The 21,026-nt window shown below is 42.9% G+C and overlaps 2 protein-coding genes across 3 annotated transcripts in view; one reads left to right on the forward strand and one right to left on the reverse strand.

Moving 5' to 3' along the window:
* Positions 1 to 7,670, reverse strand: part of gpr137c (G protein-coupled receptor 137c) — a 152,839-nt gene extending 145,169 nt beyond the window's left edge. For both annotated transcript variants that reach the window (XR_013076258.1, XM_076723895.1), the window contains exons 1-7: positions 6,846 to 7,670; positions 2,359 to 2,408; positions 1,929 to 2,036; positions 1,703 to 1,841; positions 1,086 to 1,235; positions 293 to 418; positions 70 to 194 (exon numbers count right to left, since the gene is read on the reverse strand). Coding sequence is in view for 1 of the 2 variants with exons in the window: in XM_076723895.1 (XP_076580010.1) it covers positions 70 to 194; positions 293 to 418; positions 1,086 to 1,235; positions 1,703 to 1,841; positions 1,929 to 2,036; positions 2,359 to 2,408; positions 6,846 to 7,220 (1,073 nt within the window). In the remaining variant the exon portion in view is untranslated. The remainder of the gene's footprint in view (positions 1 to 69; positions 195 to 292; positions 419 to 1,085; positions 1,236 to 1,702; positions 1,842 to 1,928; positions 2,037 to 2,358; positions 2,409 to 6,845) is intronic.
* Positions 7,671 to 8,228: 558 nt separating this feature from the next.
* On the forward strand, positions 8,229 to 20,735 carry txndc16 (thioredoxin domain containing 16). Its single transcript, XM_076723889.1, has 20 exons — positions 8,229 to 8,691; positions 8,965 to 9,133; positions 10,291 to 10,373; positions 10,493 to 10,566; positions 10,727 to 10,795; positions 11,414 to 11,535; positions 11,779 to 11,869; positions 12,152 to 12,311; positions 12,469 to 12,638; positions 12,835 to 12,895; positions 13,044 to 13,176; positions 13,285 to 13,431; positions 13,513 to 13,572; positions 13,797 to 14,004; positions 14,861 to 14,997; positions 15,371 to 15,455; positions 15,905 to 16,046; positions 16,881 to 17,053; positions 17,226 to 17,416; positions 20,445 to 20,735. Exons 2-20 carry the CDS (start codon positions 8,977 to 8,979, stop codon positions 20,672 to 20,674), a joined length of 2,493 nt encoding a protein of 830 aa, XP_076580004.1. The 5' UTR covers positions 8,229 to 8,691; positions 8,965 to 8,976; the 3' UTR covers positions 20,675 to 20,735.
* Positions 20,736 to 21,026: the final 291 nt, after the last annotated feature.

Consider the following 21,026-nt stretch of genomic DNA (forward strand, 5'->3'; position numbering starts at 1 on the left):
CTGTTTATAGTGGATTTTAGTGGTAAACAGATGCTGACAGACTGTGTTTGTGCATGTGGGTGCACCCACCTGGCCCGATCAGCCCGACTATTGATGCTTCTGGACAGGTCATCGTCACTATCGTACCGTCGAGGGTTGTCAAAGAAATAAGCTCTGGAGCTGAAACTGTGGCTGTTGATCATCCCTCCCGGAGCCTGACAAGTAAAGAAACATTCAAGCTTCATTATAACTTCCAGCTCTGAAAACTCACTGTCTGACACACTAAATTATTATTTTCGGGGTGTCATTTTACCAGGTTTTGGTTCGGTCTCTGGACTCTGAAGAAAACCACCACGAGGCTTGTTGGTAGCAGCTCCCAGAAGAAGAGAATGATCCCAAACACGATGTAGGCTTCACCGCTGATCTCCCTCACGTCAGCCTGTAGCACACACACACACACACACAAAACACTATATAATACATACATTTGTGCTTTTTCATTTGGCAAGTGGCAAAGTGAGTAAGCATTTTTCCCAAAATGTCAAACTATGTCTGGAATTCTGCTAACAAAGGCCCTTTGAGGTATTCATTATCCCACACTGGTGATCAAGCTCATTTTGGTGTAACACTGCTTGGTCTGAGTGCGCAAGTTAAAGCTGTAGTTTTATTTAAGACCTTGAAACATCACACGTTGTCTGGTTAGTGACATAGCAGTCAGTAAAATGAAGACAAGGGACAGAATATGAGATGTTGGACTGACAGCTGGCATACAGACAGATTGAAGAAACCATTTGTAATGCCAGATTATGCCCACACATACACACAGTGGATGTCTGCTGGTGTGTATCATGTTCAACACATACACACAAACACACATGATGGATGTAATGGGCGGTCCGTCTCAAGGCCTGCACCCTGATGTAGGTCAGGACACACAGACACACATGTGGCTATTTATAGCCCAACAAAGCTCTTTACCCCACTAAGCATTGCTTTCCCAAATCTCCTGAGATGGATTGTCTACTCTCACAAACACACACAAACACTTGGCACTGGGTGTCTGGCTACATAAAAGCTTATTTTGCATCTATAACTGAACATGCTACCTGATCAGAAACGCTGTACCAGCCGTAGTTGAAGGGACTGGGTCTGTCCTGTGGTGACAGGGCCACCACCACCAAGTTGTAACAGGCTCTGGACGTGTAGAGCAGAATCACCACGGCCCCGATGGCCGTTGCTTGGCACACTGATGTACCCTGGAGGAAGAGTAACTGTCCTTATTACAAGCTCATGCTCTTCTATCAGTCAGCCACTGGCTTGTAATTGAGTGTCTGATGTGGGCCACAGATTTGATTCACCAATTTGGCTGAGGCCTCTCCGTGACCACAATGACAGACTAGAAGCCAGGAATTGAGTTTTGAGGGACATGTCATTGAATTAATTGAAGCATCTGTATTGTCTGCACGATGGCAACAACCAGGAGTCATCATTACTGCCAGTGGTGCTTGGAATTGCTTGAAAATTATTGATACCAGTGCAAACAGATGGGTTTCCAAGCACTGTCATTGTGAGATGAGCGCCCACACGGAGGAGGAGACAAACCAGAATGACAGAGAGATTATAGGGATAACAACATAAGAAGTATTTTTTGTGCCAACTGCATGGATCACAAAAGTTCAATATCTATTCATTCTGTCTCAATATAAAGCAGTGTTGTTCATACCTTGGACTCAAGATAAACGTTGGCAGAGGACATCTTGGCAATCTTGAAGATACAGACGGCCAGAGAGACAGCACACAGGACAAAGAGACTGTCGTTGATCAAGACCCGGGCCAGGACTGCGTGTCTGATACCCCCATCACTGGAGACATGAAGGGTGTTAACTTTTTTAAGACAATTTAAAAATCTGACATTATTACTGAAGGAGAAAATGTTTAGTTTTGTTCACCTGGGTGACTCGGAGCGCTCCAGGGCTCCTTGCACTAACAACGCACAAGTTAAATTCACCACCAGGAAAAAAACACTGAGACACAGGAAGAACAAACGCAGGGGAACCCTGGAGAGAGGAAAATACAGAAAGACAGTAAAGGGATAGACTTTATTCATAAATAACTTATTAAAATTCATGGTGTTAAAGCTGCAAACCAACTGTGTGTGTGAGAGAAGACAGGAAAAGAGAGTCTGCTTATGGGGAAGAAGGAGGATGACTGTTCAAGTCAAACCACCACATTCTGAGCTTCTGTCTTTAACAATCAGGGATGAAAAGGTTATTGTATATTATTACATGCAGACATAGAAAGTTCCATTTGGGATAATGACTAAAAAGCCGAAAGCCTGCATGTCACATAAAAACCAGCAAAATTACAGGACAGACTTACTTGTATTTGGTGAGCTCTGGGGAATACTTGGCTTTGGCCTTAAACATCACCTGAGCAAGAAAAGTACAAAAATATCATCACACACACGCAGTGATGTACACATATTTTCATATTCAGTTTCACATAATCAACCTTTTATGATATTTTAGTTTTAGTTTCTGCAGGAGTTTTAATAAATCCACAAACAAATATGATGAGTAAGGCACATATGGATACGTGTCTTTTTGGAGAAGAGCTCGAGGAGATTCCTGTTTTATTTAAATGGGCCTGCAGACACACAAGACAAACGAGAGAGCCAAGCAAGAATCCACATAACAATGTGCACACACAGAAGAAATTAGGTTTGAGGGCTAACTGTTCGGCCCAATCAAAGTCCAACTGAAATGATAAAAGTCAGCTCTTCTTGTGTTTTAAAATAATGTCAGAGTGATTCATAAATGTATTCTTAATATGATTTTAGAATCGAGAAGAAGAAATAAAGCAGCCTTTGGCTCCTTGAGCCTCCGGGCCTGGAGCTGGTGTGGTTGTTTGACTTGACAGTTGAACCGGTAACAAGGGGTGGAGACAATATAGGCAAATTTGAGAACTGTGTCTTACAGCACAACAACAGTCAGCAGGGTGTTGAAGCAGAGGGACCACGGCGCTCCACATCGCGGCTGACCGATCGGAACATTTGCAGGTGAGTCTTTAAAATGTTCAGAATTTCAGCTAATTAGCAATCAAGTATAACGTGAGCTTAATAAGTGCAATTCAAGCTACTTACTGTAAGTGTTAAGACAGGATGTGCAATATGGGTAAAATAAGTACAGGTGAGCAGAAAAGGGCAAGACACTCACACTGATCATGATACAGTGCATTCTTAAGGAGTTCAAATCAAATGCTTTTCATGGAAAAAAAATCAGCTGAGAAGCTGGCTGGAGTTTGCTATCACTCGTCAGGTTTTCTCTTCATCTCTACGAGTTATTCCAGAAAAACTGACACTTTGGAATAATTTTACTTCGAGCTCCACAGCAGCAACAAATTCTCCTCCTGAATGAGGTTTCCGCTTCTTGGCTATCAAGCTTGCTCACCACAACACCTGCAGAACACTGTCTCTGTCAGAATATGGTCTGTGAAAGCTGCTTGTTGGGCATCCAAACTCCACAGAAGAGCATATGTCAATATATCCATGCTAATATCCGAGTATACGCATATATGCATAGCAGTAACAGTTACTGCTTTATGCTACTTCAGTTTAAACTGAAATGTTTGGCTGTTTAAAAGGACAAACAAAGAAACAATGACTGTGTGCACAGACAAGGGGTGACCTCATTAGACCAACTATGTGACTGGTTTCAGCACTACACTGAAGAACTGGGTGTTTAGCATGAGCAGCTTTAGCCACTTCTTGGAACATGCGCAGTAAAGAGCAAACAGAGTCAAACTCCATCAACAGCATCAGACCAGCCTCTTCCTTTCTGCTCCAAACTCTCAATAATCAAATAAATATTAGAGACAAGCCAAACGAAGTAACTCACCAGCGGCCTTCCAGTCAACATGTTATCAGCAGTGAACTTAACAAACATCACAATGTACACGAGTCCACCTCACAGGAGCTGGCCTCCACTGATCCAGCTCACTCTCTTCCTGGAATGATATCGTGTTTTTGAAAAAACGTTTATCACAATGTAGTTCACTCTGTTATTAAGAGGTCGACATATACAGTACGATCAGCGTCTCTTATCTGTCAGACTGATTAACAGTGATTTCATTTGATAGGTGCTGTGACCAGCGAGGCCTTTGAAAACCGTATAAACACACACACATAAACACTCAGCCTTTTGTGTGAGAATGTAGGCCAGTAGGAGGTAATTTGTAACCTAGAAATGAAGCAACCAGCCAACAGACCACTGTAGGTTACATATTTGTACTCGACATGAGTACCTCACAAATCTATGGAAAATGCAGCTCAATCAGTACTTTGTCTTGTGCAGAGTGAGGTTCACCACGATGAAATGAGGACTGTTTTTATCTGGTCCTTGCCAGTATCATGTTCTCTTGTGAGAAAGAGCTTAGATGTAATAAGGGGGAAGCAAATCACAGGTCAAGACTCACGCCTGACTCATCAGAAAACAAACAAGTATTTCCACACATGCGTGTGCGTGTCAGGTGACAGACTGTGTCACGGTGGCATGATGTTATATCAGCGTTCTGCTCATGTACTGTCAGCGAGTTCAACGTTAAAAAGCGCTGGTCAGTACTGCCGTGCTAATGCAGGAACCGTGTTGTGACGTTGGTTGAACAAATTATTAATCATACTGAGATACAGCTTTGCTAAAAGACACATTTTCTGTGCGTGTTCAGGCTCTGGGGTTTAGTTTCTGGAGACGTCCCACATGTACTGTATGATTCTTTTATGTCAAACAGTTGTTCATGTCTTGCAAGAATGTGAATCAGAGCTGAAAACATGACTCAATAAATTGATTAGTTGATCTACAGACCATTAGTTTCAGAATGGAATTAACATTTCAATCATTTTTCAAGGAAAATGTCAAATATTCTCTGGTTCCACCTGCACAGGTGAGCCGATTCATTCAGGAACAGCAAATGTTAGGTCATTTGTAGTCCACCTGTGAAACTGTGTTTAGACATGTCCATATCAACCAATCAACTGACCTTGTGATAAAATGGAATGATCCATAACAGCTCTGCACCTCCTAGTTTGATTCATTGTTGATTAAACATTATTGATTGCAGCTATTTGAATTTGAGCCAGACACGCTCCTCTGATTGATAACTTTAATATTACTGAGATTTTCAAAGCAGTTTGTCAGACACACAGCACTGCAACGGGATGGTCAAAGTTTCTACTGTGAGAGAAAATAGGAATCTGATGTATTACTCAGGCCTGACCCGGCTAGACACCAAACCACAAGCAGGAAAGGTTTGTTCATGGAGCTGGCCAGTCACAAGGTTTCCCCCTCACAGATAGAATCCATATTTTTAAACCTACAATGACAAGTTTAGCAGATACGGAACGTGGTTTTGTTGGTAATGGTGGAAAAGAAAAAAGGCAGCTGTCACAACGGTGCATTCAAAGCAAAGTATCGCATAGAAAAGGATGTTTATTTTATTCAAAGTGAGTGTGGTCTGTATGCTTGAACTGGCAAAAGATCAGCTAATGCGCAACAATGTTTATTCAACGGTCATATGACACCAGTGGCTGCATTACCTAATCTCCGCTCAGCCAGTTGGAAAGGCTTCCTTCTCCTCACACCCCTCCATGGCATTGAGATACAGGCCGTGTTTGCCTTTGAAGCAGTGATTGAGCTGTGGTGGTGTTACCAATAGGTGTTTTCAGAGAGGGAAACAAACAGGTTCGTCTTTGGCATTTGGAGTGGGCTGGTGTTAAACAACTGTGACTGACCAACTGTGTCCCTCTCCTTCTGTCCCACACACCATGCTGAGAGGAGCATTTGCTTCAGTCTGCTGATTGAATAAAACACATCAATGGAGGCTGGGGCATAATGCAACACAGTACTTTGAGTGGGAGGTCTTAACATCTGTTTGGACATGAGCTGAGTTGATCTGCAGAGCTTTCAACCAACCAACAGCAACCCCCAAAAAACTGCCTGAAGTCCGTCAGCCCACTCTGTGAACCATGTAGGCTGACGGTGACCTCAGCGACCACATTTCCTCATTTTTGAAAGAAGAAACTCTGGTTATTACAGAGTAAGCAAAACTCGAGTTTTAAGTCACCTTTCCAAGGAAACAGACACATCTTGACTGTAACACGCCGGTCATTTCGACTGGCTTAAACAAAGGCTTTTGGGCAAGGTGCGATTGGACGTCTCTCCATGAAGCATGACGTATGACAGCTCAGCATTGAGGCTGGAATCAGGGAGAAACCAAAAAAGGAATTCTCATCCTCACATGTGAAACCAGTTTATTTTTCCCCATTTTTCTCTTAAAGAACGACAAATATTTAATCAAACTTTGAAATAGGCATGCAATTTATTATTTCCTATTCACCAATTGATTGTTTCAGATCTAATTTCATCCTGCTGAGCCTGTGCCAAAGAAGCACTGCCAAAGCCTCATGGGAGCTGTAGTTTTTGAGTAGCTGCTCTTCTGTCTTTGCTAAAATGACTGATGTGTGTTTAATGCAAATTCAATTTGTGAGAATTAACTGATGTTAAAATGGGTGCACTTTTGATAGACATGAGTGATCAGCCCTTGGGAGATTTTGCCCACAGGGCGTTGGGTGGTGTTGGCAGCAGGAATTGAGATCTTTGGATGAACAGTCCTCCAGAGTCAATAGAATACAGTCGACTATAATAACATTTGCTTGTAAGGAAGTTAAAGTGTGTGTTAAATTTGAAATAAGATGAACGCAATGGTCACAGACTTGCAATGTCAGCTGTTTTGCAAAATCAGGTCACACACAAACACTGCACACCATCTCTCACACACCTCCTCTCTCTCATACACACACACTGCAGTCATACCTGTGTGAAGTAGAGGTTGAGCAGGCAGAGTGTGAAGAACTGCAGGCAGACGGGGCAGCAGTAGAGGAGCCAGTAGGCCAGAGGCTGCAGCTGGTTGGCCTGCACCACATTTTTAAAGTAGAAAGAGAAGAGAGTCGTCCTCAGCGCTGCCCACAGCAGACACAGAAACAAAAACACACTCTGGTAGCTGAAGCGCTTGTGTCCGTAGTGCAAAATGAGCCAGAGCTGCAGGTAGACGAAAACAAACAAGAAGGAGTAGAGGACGGTGTAGATGGTAGTTAGACTGAGCTCCAGTGTTGGGGAGATCGCAGCTCCACGGGACTCCTTCAGTGAGGTAAACAAATGGGAATTAACCTCCTCTCCTGCCGAAAACATCTCCACTGACGGCTCGCACTAACACATGGGATGCTGTGAAGGCAAAAGCACTAAAACTGGGTCAGACCTGGGCGAAATTCTCCGTGGATGACAAAAAGACGAGGGTATTCGGATGGATATTTGCGATAAAAGCAGTTTATTCTGGAAAGAAGTGGCATAATGAAACTGCGCTGGGGCTGAAATCCGATGTAGGGTTGAAGAAAAACTGGGGTCTAGTTTTTAAAAAGCGCAAGGTCCAAAATAATAAGCAAGGGACCAAGAAAACAAGAGAGAGGCCCCCCTATGAATCTCTGCAAAGCTGCTCTCTGCAAAAAACAACTTAAGGGGGGAAAAAAATCTCCAGATCAGCTGTGATGCAGTTTTAGACCCGCCCCCTTGCTCTCAACGAAAACGGAAACTGGCGCTGCATCTGACGCCATCTTGGCTCAATACCTGACTCATTTTCATGTGAAACGGCTGACTCGAGAGCCACAGATTCGAGCCAGTTTCCGAGCTAAATCTCATGAGTGAAACTTGTCCTCACACCCACCTCCCCAGTCGGCCACCTCATTGGCTGAACCTGTTGCCCAACCTCCACAACTTTCTCTCTCAGTTGGTTTATGATGATGTCAGCTGCGGCAAAGACCGCCCTCGTCCGCTTGTGATTGGGTATTTGTTCAAGTAAAACCTGCCTCCTGAGTTTATTGGCTCAAAGACGCACGTGGGCGTCTCTCGCGAAGAGGCGACACAAAAACAAATTTTGCAGACATCTACGTCAAGTTACTGAGAGATAACAAAATTTGGTGAAAGTGGTGCTGCCTTCAAAATAAAAGCTTTAAACGTTGGCGTACATGGTGCAGCAAGCTTTGGGAGTAGAGCAGCTGCGTTCTCATCAACTGCGGATTTTTACAATATCACTTTCATATTCATCTCACAAAGTGAGACGGACTACAAAAATAAAATCAAATACAATACTGAAATGAAACAAAAAAATAAAGATCTTATTTTAATACGGTATTCGGAAGCACTGTTTGAACTCGACTGCTTTGACACTGAAGGACGGACCTTCATTCTTGGAAGACACTTTTCGAAATTTATTTTGCAGCTCGGCGAATTTTTTTTTTAGAAACTTGCTTTGTCGGTGGCCGAACGTTACTTGTCCCACAGACATATGTCGACATATATCTTCTAAATGTACATGTGTTAGCGTGAGTTAACTATTTAAAGCCATGGTCGAACATCAATCAGCAGGCAGCTAGCAAGCCTGGCTAAAGAGCTAGCTAACGTTAACGTTACCTCCTTTCCCAAGTAAACCAGAAAGCGACATTTTTTGACGTTCTTTTTGACGTCACTCACGGAGGAAAAGCTGCTGCCTAAAATTAGCGTCATAATGTCGTTATCTCTTTCCGCCACAGTTTTTTCTGTGGTTTATAACGTTTGTGCCACTTGGAAAGACAAAAGTTGAGTTTAGACCCCACCTCAACTTTTTCAGGTAACACCATGCTAGCATATATGTCACCGCTTTTTTCTTCCTCCACAGCTAATGTTCCTATTCAGTTCCAATAAATATAAACCACTTATATGCAAATATAGTTATATAGTTATTGTGAGGGTACATATTATTACCCCTTCAGTCATTCAGGATGTATGTAGATAGTCTTCTTAACATTTCTGCACAGACGAGATGATTTCTGCTACTTACTCCTGTATAACAGCTTTGCACCTCCTAGTTTCATAATGATGATTCCCCCCCACCCCACAACAGAACCTGTTCACCATGATGTGGACGTGCATTGCTGTTTTCCTGCTGTGGATGAGGCCAGGAGGATGCACAGAGAAAGCCAACACGTCAGACCTAATTGAATACACAGCTGCAGATTTCTATGAGAAGCTGCATTCTGGGAAGATGATGTTTATCTATTTCGAGCATCAAGGTAGGCTGACGCGCAGGTGAACCATGCAAGCTTTCCCACATGTTTTCTCCACATCTCAGCATTAATAGGTCATGCATTACATTTGTGACTATATAGTAATTTCCATTTGCTCCATAAATGTTCCAAATCATTTTTAAATACATTATACACTGTGATTTACTTGAGTTTCCTGGCCAAGGCAACAGCATTGGAGAGAACATAAAACATCAAGGTTACAAAATCATAGACTACAAACAAATATTGAAAAAGATGAAATATGAAGTGAATAATGACATGAGTAGGATAATATAATCCCACCTCGCTGAACATGTTAATAGTTGGGATTCTTGCAATATGTCTGAGGTCAGGTAAGGTCCACAAGGTGCCTATTGATGAGCCAAGGATGATTAGCAACGGTTATAATTGAGAGGTATTGACTTCAGGAGTAATGTCAAAAATGATAGACCGAAAGGGTTTGATTTTAGATCACATGAAAAGCTCCACCAAGTCTGGCTACAGCAAATGATTATTTTCATTGTCAGCCTGTTAGTTATTTTCTTGATTAATGGATGAATGGTTCTGTCTATAAAAATGTCAGAAAATGGTGACAAATATCAATCAGTGATGTCCTTGAATGTCTTGTTTTGTCCTCTGATGGTAAAGAAACAAGAAATATTCACACTTAAGGGGCTGCAATCAGAGACTTTTGACTTTTTTTTCCTTAAAAATCTACTCAGTCAGATGAATTGATTATCAGAGTAACTGGCGATTAATTTGATGGTTGAAAACTGCTCGACTAATTGTTGCAGCTCTAACACCGTGGCTCAAAGCAGCTTCTGAGGACTGACGTGTGTCACACGCAGGACAAATATCTGGATAGATATAGTGTAATTTTGATTTGAAACAGTGGAGTCTGTGTCATATTTTCAGTGTGTGTAACTTCTTGAAAGAAATATTCTCCAGCTGACAGCAGCAAATAGTATGATAACATACCACGCAGAGTTCCAGGTTCAAGTCAATTTGTCCTTCATCCTCTCCGCATCAGTTTCTGCTGTCATGTCAGCAGTGATCCGGCGACTTGTCGAGGTGCACCCCAGCAGATAGCAGCTTAATCCACGCGGTATTTAAAGCCCTTTAACCCACTAATCGAGGATAACAGTATTTCTCTCTGTACCCAGTCTCTCCAACCATCTCTCTCTTCTTGGTGGAGTTGGAAAAGTCTGCTGATGCTCTGCAGGACTATGGAGTACTGGTTGGCAAGGTAATGATAGTCCTCTCAGTGCTCCGTCTGTCATAGAAGTTGACATTAAAGCTCAAACTTATTTTAACTTAAAAATCTGTACGCAGATACCAGGATGTGAATTTGTTCTTTCTGCTCAGGTCAACTGCAATAAAGAGCTGGTTCGCCCATACTGCACAGAGGAACGGGTGCAGCACACAGCCTTTCTGTTCAGGTACACTGTGTGGATGTGAAGGATTCACTCCGACCAGAGCGAAGTCACATTAAACAAAGCGATTGTATTTGTCACAATAGAGAGACGAGACGTATATGTATTTGGTGTCGTGGCTTATTCTTGAAACTCTCTCTTACGCTGTGCCATATCTTTGTGTCAGGGGTGGTAAAGAGTTCTTGGGATTTGACACCGTGTTTGACGTCAACTCCATAGTCTCCGAAGTCCTGTTGTAAGTACACAACATTTCCTCAGTTATAATGCAACAGCAGTGTGTGAGGCTTTAACCTTCTGTCCTTGATTGTATCTAAAGAACACAGTCTGTATAATCATAATCATAGGTACGTTTGTAATATGTGTATATATAAATGTATGTGTGTGTGTATATATTATATGTATGTAAAACATAATTTGCTAATCCATTTTGACATAAACTTGATTGAAAAGAGTCCAAAAACAAGATATTTAAATTTTTACCTCATCTTCTTCTAGATTTTCATAAACGTTTTTTTCCACACCGTCCCAGTTTTTTGGAGTCGGGGCTGTGGACATGCAGTCTGGCTCTGTGTGTGTCTGTGAGAACACAGATTAAGGGACATCCCGAAGGGCTTTTAGTGTAATTATGGCCCTAATTATAGTCTTTCTTGGAATCGGGCCTACAGAAGAAAACGTTACGCATCCCATTTCTCTTTGAAAGACAGAAACTATATGTAGTAGCTAATAAAATTATCTAGCAATATATTGATTGGTTTATATATTTTCCTGCATTTATTCATTGAATTTACTTTTAAATGTCTTTTTATTTAATATGACCGAATCTGAAGTTTTGTTCTCTGGCTTTCTCTCCCAGTGCCATTCTGCGGGAAGAGGTCAAGTACGTCCACACAGACGGCGACCTACTGGCCATGGAGAAGGCAGCCAAAGGGAAGAAGGACATTGTGCTTGGTTACGTCCGCAGTCTGGGAACACAAGGTATGGAACAGAAGGAGAGGCTGGATACACAGAGGCAACAAATGCTGAGGAACGTGAGAGTGAATGTGATTGAATGTGGGGCGAGATTATCAGGATGATGCATTTAAGGGCTGATTAATTGACTTGTGGATTGTACTGTGTGACGTGGGGACTCATGATGGAAATGCAGATTGTCTGATGAATTGATTGACTTGAATGACTAATTAATTAACTGTATTGTGTCTGCTAATTGTATTACTTCAGAGCACAGATCAATAATGGAGACGGCGTATGTGTACGGAACCAAATACCAGTTCATCCTCATAACTGGAGGCCCAGTTTTGAAATACTTAGGGTATGTTTTTTGTCTTTTAAAAACTGTTTAAAGACATTTAAACTGGCTGTCTGCTCCTCCTATATTCTTAACAGAGAGATTCCTGGGTGTTTGCCTCTTGGATCTAAATTAGGTAACATTTAAAGAGAGAATACATGAGCAAACTGCTACTGAGTGGGAGGCTGTGCAGATGCTTCAGACTAAAAATCATCCACAAAAAATGCTGTTCTGTCTGAGGAGAGCGATGTTTTATTAGAAAAATGGTAATCACTGTGTCTCTCTTTGTTTCTGTCTGTCTTTCAGTGTTAATGAGTTGCCTCGCTCATCTCAAGTCTGGTTCCTTCACTGTCAAGTTCACAATCGGTTCCAGACCTCTGAGCGCTGTCCTTTGATCCGTATGAGGACGCCCCTGTCCACCCTCAGCCTCTACTCCTTCCTGCAGCTCATGGAGGCTCCACTAGTGGTCAGTAGGATGCAAGTTCAGAGCCATACAGTAGAGAGCTGACAGGAAATGAGCAGAGAGAGAAATGGGGAATGACATGCAACATAAAACAAATCTAAAACACAAAAGGGAATATCATATATTAATCTGCACATAATGTGTGTCTCTCCACTGCTAGTCTGAAGTTTATGAGGACCCCTCCTCGGTCCCAGCTCCACAGTTCCCCTACCAGCAGACCCCGCAAGTCTTCCTGTTCTCTCGTCCCCCAACCAAGCACCTGGACATGGACACAGCCACCACTCTGGCCTGGAGGCTCCGTGGCCTCGCCCTTCTGTTTCTCGTAGACAGGTACATGTCACGGGTGGGGTTTTAGGAATTGCTTTTAATTTTCAGACATTGTTGAGAGGTCACACTTCACACATGCTGCGTTTGTCCTGTAATTCCAAATAGGATGTAATCATGTTATCAGTTTTAATTTGATCATGTTTTGCATTTGTTGCATTTGTATTTTATCTTTCATTTGTGTGTTTGTGTGTGTCATCAGGCAGAGTCCTGCAGTGAAAACCGCCGATGAATATAATGTTGCCTACAGGCTGCCTGAGAAGGTATTATGACCACACATTTACATACCAAAATGAGGGTAAATATAAAAATATTAAAATACATAATGTTTTGCCCATGGGTGTTTTACGTTTTTGTGTGTGTGTGTGTGTGTGTGTGCGTGTGCGTGTGCGTGTGCGTGCGTGCTTGGAGAGTCCTGAGGTGAAGTATTTGACCTTACACAATCTTGATGACGTGCTGGAGCTCTTCACAAATCAAGAGAACGAGGTGGATGAAGAGGACGAGGACAACAGGTTCGACGAAGAGGAGAAGGATTCGCATTCAAGTAAGTGTCTGATGGAGAGAATAAAAGAGGAACCAAACAGTGGCAAAGGAGGGAGATAATGTGTGAGTATATCTGTGCGTACTTATGTGTTTGTTTGTCTGCCTACAGTCAAGCTGGACGATGAAATTGCGGCGTATGTCTATGACAACCGACTCGACGTGCAGGACATGGACTCAATTACCCAACTAACCTCTGACAACTTTCATGCCACAGTAGCTCAAAGCAGCCTGACAGTGGCGCTCTTCTACCTCAAATGTAAGACATCCTCTATCCACGGTCTTAAAGGTTCAAATAAAGGTGCATGGAATTGAGTGTGGTTTCTGTTTTTACCACCAGGGGATGCTGTTTCGATGGATTTCCTCAGCTCCTTCATTGAAGTCGCAGACAGACTTGCAGGTAAACAGGAGAGCACAGCAGCCAGCGAAATCAGCAGCCCAAATAAAATCACTACCTGCTCATTGTTTTTAGAACATCTGCCTGTCCTTTCCACCTGTCACGGTATCTTCACCTCTGGTGACCTCTAATCTAGGAAGATGTTTGATTGATTGTAATTCTATATTGGGTAAGTCGTTCCTCGTATGTAAGACAATGGGACATTGTGGTTGTCTTGTGTTATTTAGAAGTTTTTGAGGACTCCACGGTTCAGATGAGAGTGGTCGACTGTGGAGAGTGGCCCGATCTCTGTGTTCCTCCAAAAGGAAGCTCCCCCCCGATCCCATTCAAGCCAGTCACGTCCTTCCCCACCGTCTTGCTGATCCGCCCTCAGGAGTCGGCCCAGCACTACGGAGGCATGCTGGGAGCTGAGGCACTGCATAGCTTCATCGTGCTGTGAGAAGTTTTCTAATGATGTCTGACATTTTTTTGAATCTGTTGAAAAGAGGGGAAATAATCATGATGATGTCACAGTGATGTCATCAGGGTTCTTGCCCACTGATGGCCCTGGACACAACAAACAGAAAGTGCAAAGCCAGGGTGTGTGAAACATGTGGGCAAAGTCAAGGAAAGACAAAATAACTTAAATCTCCTTCTGGGAATGTCTGTCTTTGACATCATTTCACTGGCGTCAAAAACATTCACTGGTTCCTGAGAACAGCAACCAGTGACAGTCTTTTATGGGAAAAGGTTCACCAATTAAAAGAAAAGCATGATTGCACCGGTATGATTCAAAGAAAGTCAGATAATAGGACAGATGAGATCAATCAGATAAAAGTGTTTGCGTTACTTGTGAGGGCGGTCCAGTGGCGTCGACCCATTTTATCCATTAGACCTCAGTATAACCTTAAATAAGCCATCCTCTATCTTCACTACTGCAAATAAACACGCGCAGGAACTACACTAATGGAGCTTGGCCACATGTAAACAGCAGGATATAATAAATCCATGTTAGGGAGCTTTTAAAAATAGTTTTCATGGAAAACCTTTTTGTCCTTTCATCACCAGGAAACTTTGAGTCATGCTTTTTTTATATATGTCTTGACTGAGGAGCATCTCCTCAGAGCACAATGACACCAATCACCAATCAAAATATTGTGGCCTTTCTTTTGGAGTAATTCCATTTCTGAGCATTTCACCAGGCCCTCCACACAGGACAGGCCTAAAACAAAGACTCATGAGGCTCTTTATGCTCTTTTGCCTTTGTACCATTGTCTGTGTATAAATGCTTATTTGTCTGTTGTTTAACCAGGAGCCTCCAAGCTTCTCCTGCGCCACTGTCAACTGAAGAGGAAGTGACATCATTCCTTCAGGAAGTGCCTCACCCTGAGCTCACAGGCTACAAGTGTGACAGAGCACTGGGACTATTTAAGACAAAAGCACATGCAGGTAGGGGCCTGTAGTGCACTTTATGTCTGTTGTTTGCTTTTTAAATGTTCTAGGAGTCTGAAAAACACAGCACAGCAGTTTCTAATACGAGGTGAACAGTGGAAATACAGCGCTAATGCTCTCAAGTCACATACCAAGAATGTGTTTGTGGTTGTACTCTGGCAAGAGATGATCGGCCTTACTGAGTATTTCAGGCAGCAGGGCAGTGAAAGCATGAATCTTAATGAAATACAAAACACAGGCCAGGTCAGCCACTGAATTTTAAGATGTTTTCAAAATGCTCTTCAGGACCGACGCTGCACAGACCGCTGACCTGTCTGCTGTCAGTGACATCATATGATGATGTATTAATGATGTTTCTGTGTCTTGCCAGGTGTATCAGTGTTCACTGAAGCAGCAAAGTCATTGAGAGGAGAGGTGCTGACTGGACTGCTGACAGATGGGCTGGCAGAGGAATGGTAACAGCTTTAAACACGGTCTCGTCATTCCTGTTTCAAGGTTGTCCCTGACGGGCACCTCTGAGTGCCTCTCTTAAGCTCCAATTTCTGAGTTGTAATTCACTCATTCATGTGATTTCTTTGAAGTGCATTTGTCTGGATTTCACAAAAGACAGTGTAGCTAAAGTATGAACAGGAGAAATGGGACATTTGCTGTCAGGATATGTATCTTCAGCAGCACTTGAAGGCACCATGAGATTGACTGACCTTGTTTTTGACAGGTAGAGTTCACTCAGTGTGGTATAACAGCAGATTAAAGACGATTAAAATCCGGTGAGGGATCAAAAAGACACTTTAGTCAGTGTGTCATAACACTTCATAAAGTGTAAGATATCCCTCTGTCATTTAATTGAAAGTAAATTCCATTTATGACCTTCAATGTTTGTTTAAGTTGCATGTTTGTTTTGCAGGGCGGCAGAGCACTCTGTGGACCTTCCCGCAGTGTTTGTGTTTCCATCTTGGAAGACACACACTCATCCTTCAACACTGTCTGTGCCCACCTCTGCTGAAGAGCTGGCCTTACACATTGACACTGCACTGCTGCAGCCAATGGTAAACCAAGCTGTGTGTTCTTTTGTCTTCTCGTTTACATAGAGAAATACTAAAGAAAGCTATTTTTAACCTGGCTAATGAAACTATTTTACTGCAATTGTCTGATTAAGAGTTCAGACTAAATGTATCCAGCCGAAAATCTAAATATCCCTCAGCCCAGATTGTGAGCATATCTTCCCTGAAGTAGGCATAAATAAATGATGTGGACTTCTTGGAAGTTTGTCAAAGCCAAGATGGAATCATTCACAGTATGTCACAGATAACAAGCACCATATGCAGGTTCACAGAGTTTGGATGTGACTTCCTCACTACATTCAAGGTCAGAGTAATGCGTCACGCCTGAGTTTACATTTCCTCATTTAAACAAATACATCGAGCTGATGTTGAAATTGCCAGCTCTAATGCAGATGTTGCTCAACAGTTCAGCTCTCCCTTTGAATGCTGCTTTGCACTGATGAATTTGGCTCCACACTACTTTCTAGTGTTGTGAACATAATGAGCTGAAGTGTCATAGCCAGGGCTGAGAGTCTAAAAAGTCTTTTCACTGCATTATTGGACACTTTGGATGAGTCGTCTAAGCGATAACAAAATCTGCCTTTTGGTGGCGCTGTTGTCTTCATTTTTATCAAGACTGGAACACAACAAGATTTAATAAGTCTGTCCAGCAATATTTTAGAGTTTGGGAGGAGGGTTCTGTCACCTAGTGACTGACAAACAGTGAAGCTGCAGTACACAGCAAATATCACTGATGTGTAAATCTCAGGTATTTTGCAGAAACTGGGCTTTGTGCTGTTTTTGACTTCTCTTTATTCTTTATCTCTGTTTCATTTCCAGCCTGAGCTGACGGTGGAAAACCTGCCGTCCTTCCTCTCCCTGGGTAAAGCCCTGCTCCTCCTCTTTGTGGGAGAGGAGGAGGATGAGATCGGCAGGAGGCAGAACCAGGCGCTGGTGGAGGAGATAAGAGGAGTGGGGAGGGCGGAGCAATACCTGCCCTGCTGGATCCACCTGTACGTACATCAATCAGTGCTGATATTCAGTCAGTCTGGCACTGGATTTGTTGCTCCATCCATTGTGTACACACACAAAAACACCACTCTTGATTCTCTTCCTAGAGTTTTTATCTTCACATGCTCTCTGTTTGTTATATTAATAGATGTATTCTGTTGGTCTGTGTTCCAGTGGCCGCACTCCAGCTGGTATGCCTGTCCTGGGGTCGTACCTGGGCTCTATGCCCCCCCTCCCTGCTCTGGTCCTGACCCATTTGCCCTCTGGAGATGAAATCTATCAGTACCCCCCCAACACTCCCATAGCGGCCCCCTCTGTCCGACAGTGGCTGCAGAGGGTCGAGGATGGCGATGAGACACCAGCAGGTAAGGAGGAGGAAGTGCTGGACAGCAAAGGGTTAAGACAAGGGAATAAAAGGCAGCAGAATGATACTTACGGCCCAGTTTCACCAAGTTTAGAAATCTTTGACAAAGTTATTGGATCAGTTTAAAAAACAATTCCCTTGTTACTTGGCCCATGGCAGGAAACATGACTTGACGTATTTCAGGGAAAGCAGCGTGAGCCACCAAAAACCTTCCAGGAAAAAACTTCAGTTTTACAGGAATCATTTTAAAGGCTTGTCTCTGAGCCTGAACAAAGGGAAACACACTCCAGTGTTTATGAAAGGTGTAATATGTAACATTTATGCATTTAAATGTCTGAGAACAGCCAAATCTTTGTTTTGTATTTTGCTGAGTTGAGTCTTACATTATCCCAAATCTTTCCAACAATGCTCAAAATGTATGCATACATGCATGCTCGGTGTCTGTATTTGTCAGTATTTTGAACAAATGTGAACTTTTCCGTCCAACTTCCAAAGCCAGCAAATGGAAGAGCACATGTGGCAGGTGACTATGTAGCAACAAGGACATTTTAAACTGCAGCAATGGCGCTCCTGTCTGCAGTGATTGCCTGCTTACGTGCAGTGATTAGGTGACCACCTGCAGCAACAACTTTGCAACGCACTGTGATTGCGTTTCCACCTGGATGACTCCGGTCAGCACATTGTCAGCTCAGTGTCTGCTGAGTATATCATATATCCAGATATTATTTCAATACTGCATTTAAAAGGGAGACTCACTCTGACACATTGTAATGGTATTTAAACCCATGCACCTTGCTCATTGAGCCGCACAGTTTCCATTAATGAGGCTGATTAGAGCCTGAGGAATACAGACTGAGCGGGTTATATAACTGCCTCTGTTTGAATCTAGTCTTTTTCAGATGTCAAAAGGGAAAGAATACAATAAGAAAATGCGATAAAAGTTTTCCAGACAAAGAAAATACGGAGCAGTGTGTCTGTTAAAAAGCTCCGAGCTGAGAAAGATGTGAGTCACTTCACATGGAAGCAGCGAAGACAAACTGTCGACCGTTTTCTCCTACAGGGAGTCTCACATGTTATACGCTCCCAGTATATACAGGTTAGAGGAATCTGTCACCAATTTGAAATGATTGTGCAGCTCTGCTGGCCCTCAGACAAAGCTGTTGATGAAACAGTGACAGGATCGAGCTTGTTCCTGTCTGAGGAATGCAAAGTTACGTGCAAGAGGCTTTGAGTTCAGCAGCAACGCGTGTAATAACTGTTAAAGTGTTTTTTTTAATGAAGGGGATGATTGTTAAGGTAACTTTAGGCCTTCAGCCTCAACTGTGTGGAGCCATTAACCCTCGACCTTCTGAACCCTGTAGTTTGTATGGATGTGGGCCAAGATAAAACACAAGTCCTGCTGTGGCCTGTCTCTGTTTATCTGGACTGAAGGATTGTCATCCAGCACATTCCATCCATTCTCCAAGAAGAAACCGGAGAGCTGCAGCCTTTAGAGATGCACAGTGGCTTTAGGTTCCAGTTTCTACTTCCTGGGACAATGTTTCCTTGCAAGGCAGTTTCCAAAACTAAATACTTAAGTACTATACTGGCTTTTGGACTGTTTCACTGTCTGGGCTAAAGTTTATTTCTCAATACTTGCCTAATATGGGTTTTGAAAGGCTCATTTCTGGATTGAATCTGTCGCTTTCTCTTATTTTTTTGGCATTATTCAATATCTTGGAAGTTCCAAGAAAGAAAATCCGAGAACTCAAAGTTTCCTGCAGATTGTCGTGTTGCACAATTGTGGCTAAAATGACCTTGATTACTTTGTAAATGTTGAAATTGGGTTTATTTTTCACAATTATACATTTTAACTTCAGGAGCAAAGTTGTTTATGGCAGCTGAAACATTAGAGGCAGAAAACCATGGAGGCCCCAAGTGTTTGGTACTAAACAAATAATCGTTTTCAAAAGCGTGCATTTATTTCACAATAGTGTTTTTCCCAGTGGCACTTCAACTGCTCAACAACTGCTCCAAACTTTAGCCAGTTAACAGGAGTTAACTGGCTAAAGTTTGGAGAGCATAAACATCATCAAAGTCATTCTGCAGCTGACTGGCTCGGCTGGGTCATGAGCTTAGATTATTACTCAGCATCAGCATTTGAACAGCCTGTGGAGCAATGTTCGCTAGCTCCTGTTAGCTCGAGCAACCTCAGAGAAAGACAGTTGTGTGTCATTTGCATGAAAAATCTTGAGTGTGAGAAGGCTGCTGACATAACTCTGAATAAAGCAGCAAGCTGTTGACACTGACTGGGCCTAGCTACTTAGCCAGCAAGGTAGGCAGCATGACCAAGAAGGTCGCCGGTTCGATCCCCGGGTCGGGCAGGGCCTTTCTGTGTGAAGATTGCGTGGGTTCTCTCCGGGCACTCCAGCTTCCTCCCACAGACCAAAAACATGTTCATTAGGTTAATTGGTGACTCTAAATTGTCCTTAGGTGTGAGTGTGAGTGTGAATGGTTGTCTGTCTGTATATGTTGCTCTGCAGTCGACTGGCGACCGGTTCAGGGTGTACCCCGCCTCTCGCCCGTTGACAGCTGGGATAGGCTCCAGCCCCCCGCAACCCTGAAAGGGATAGGCGGGTATAGAAGATGAATGAATGAATGAATGAATAATGAGAAAACTACCTTCACTTCCACTTTGACAAAGGAACAAATCTTAATCTCAGTAACAGTTGCTGTTATTTGTGAGGCAAACAAGTGTGTGTTGTAATGAAAGTTAGGTTATCTTCAGTTGCAGAGGTAAACAGGACTGGATATCAAACCTCAGTAGCGTACTTTAAGAGCACCAGTACTTGACGAATGTTTGTAGAAAGCAGAAATCCACCATGGTGAAGTTTTTAGTTGGATATTCAACAAACACTCACTCTGGATCCTCTGGCTTCTTCTGATCCTCTCAGTGTAACCTGGTGGTAATAAAGCCAAACAAAAAAAAAAATAAAAACACAAGTTACACATTATAATTACAGATCTCTTGTCTTGGTCTGCCCCTGTAGGGATGTTGGGTGACGACAGCTGGCCTCCCGCTTTCCCTTTTCAAGACTTCCTGAAAATCATAGATATGCAGGAACCCAACTCCGCCCAGCAGCAAACTCCTGAAGTGAAAGAGGAGGTGACCGAGGAGGAGGAAAACGTGGAAGAAGATGTGGTGGCAGAAGAAGAGACGGATTCCTCCTCCAGCGCTCCCACTCCTGCCAATGATCCGACCATTCACTCTGAACTGTAGAGCAGAATAAGATGGGAGAGAAATGACAAGAAGCCACCGAATAAACATGTCTGTACAATGAGTGTGGCTTCATTTTTATTTATTTTTTTTTTTACTAATATTACCCTACTTATCGTAGAATTATTGAAAGTATAATTTAGATTCACTGTGTGCCTCTCTCTCTCCAGTGCCAGTAAGCCTTGCCAACATCCTAATCAGTCACATGATCAGAGCAGCTCTCGTGCTGTTCTTTCCTGTCAGCAGTAATCTTATGAACAGTCGTTTTTGTAACGTTTTAACCGTTCAGCCTTCCTGCTTATGAAATCGCACCACGTGTGGAAACTGCAGTGACTTTAGGAGAAGGATATCTGTG

This window comes from Chaetodon auriga, chromosome 23 (genome assembly GCF_051107435.1).
Source record: "Chaetodon auriga isolate fChaAug3 chromosome 23, fChaAug3.hap1, whole genome shotgun sequence".
Classification (NCBI taxonomy): domain Eukaryota; kingdom Metazoa; phylum Chordata; class Actinopteri; order Chaetodontiformes; family Chaetodontidae; genus Chaetodon; species Chaetodon auriga.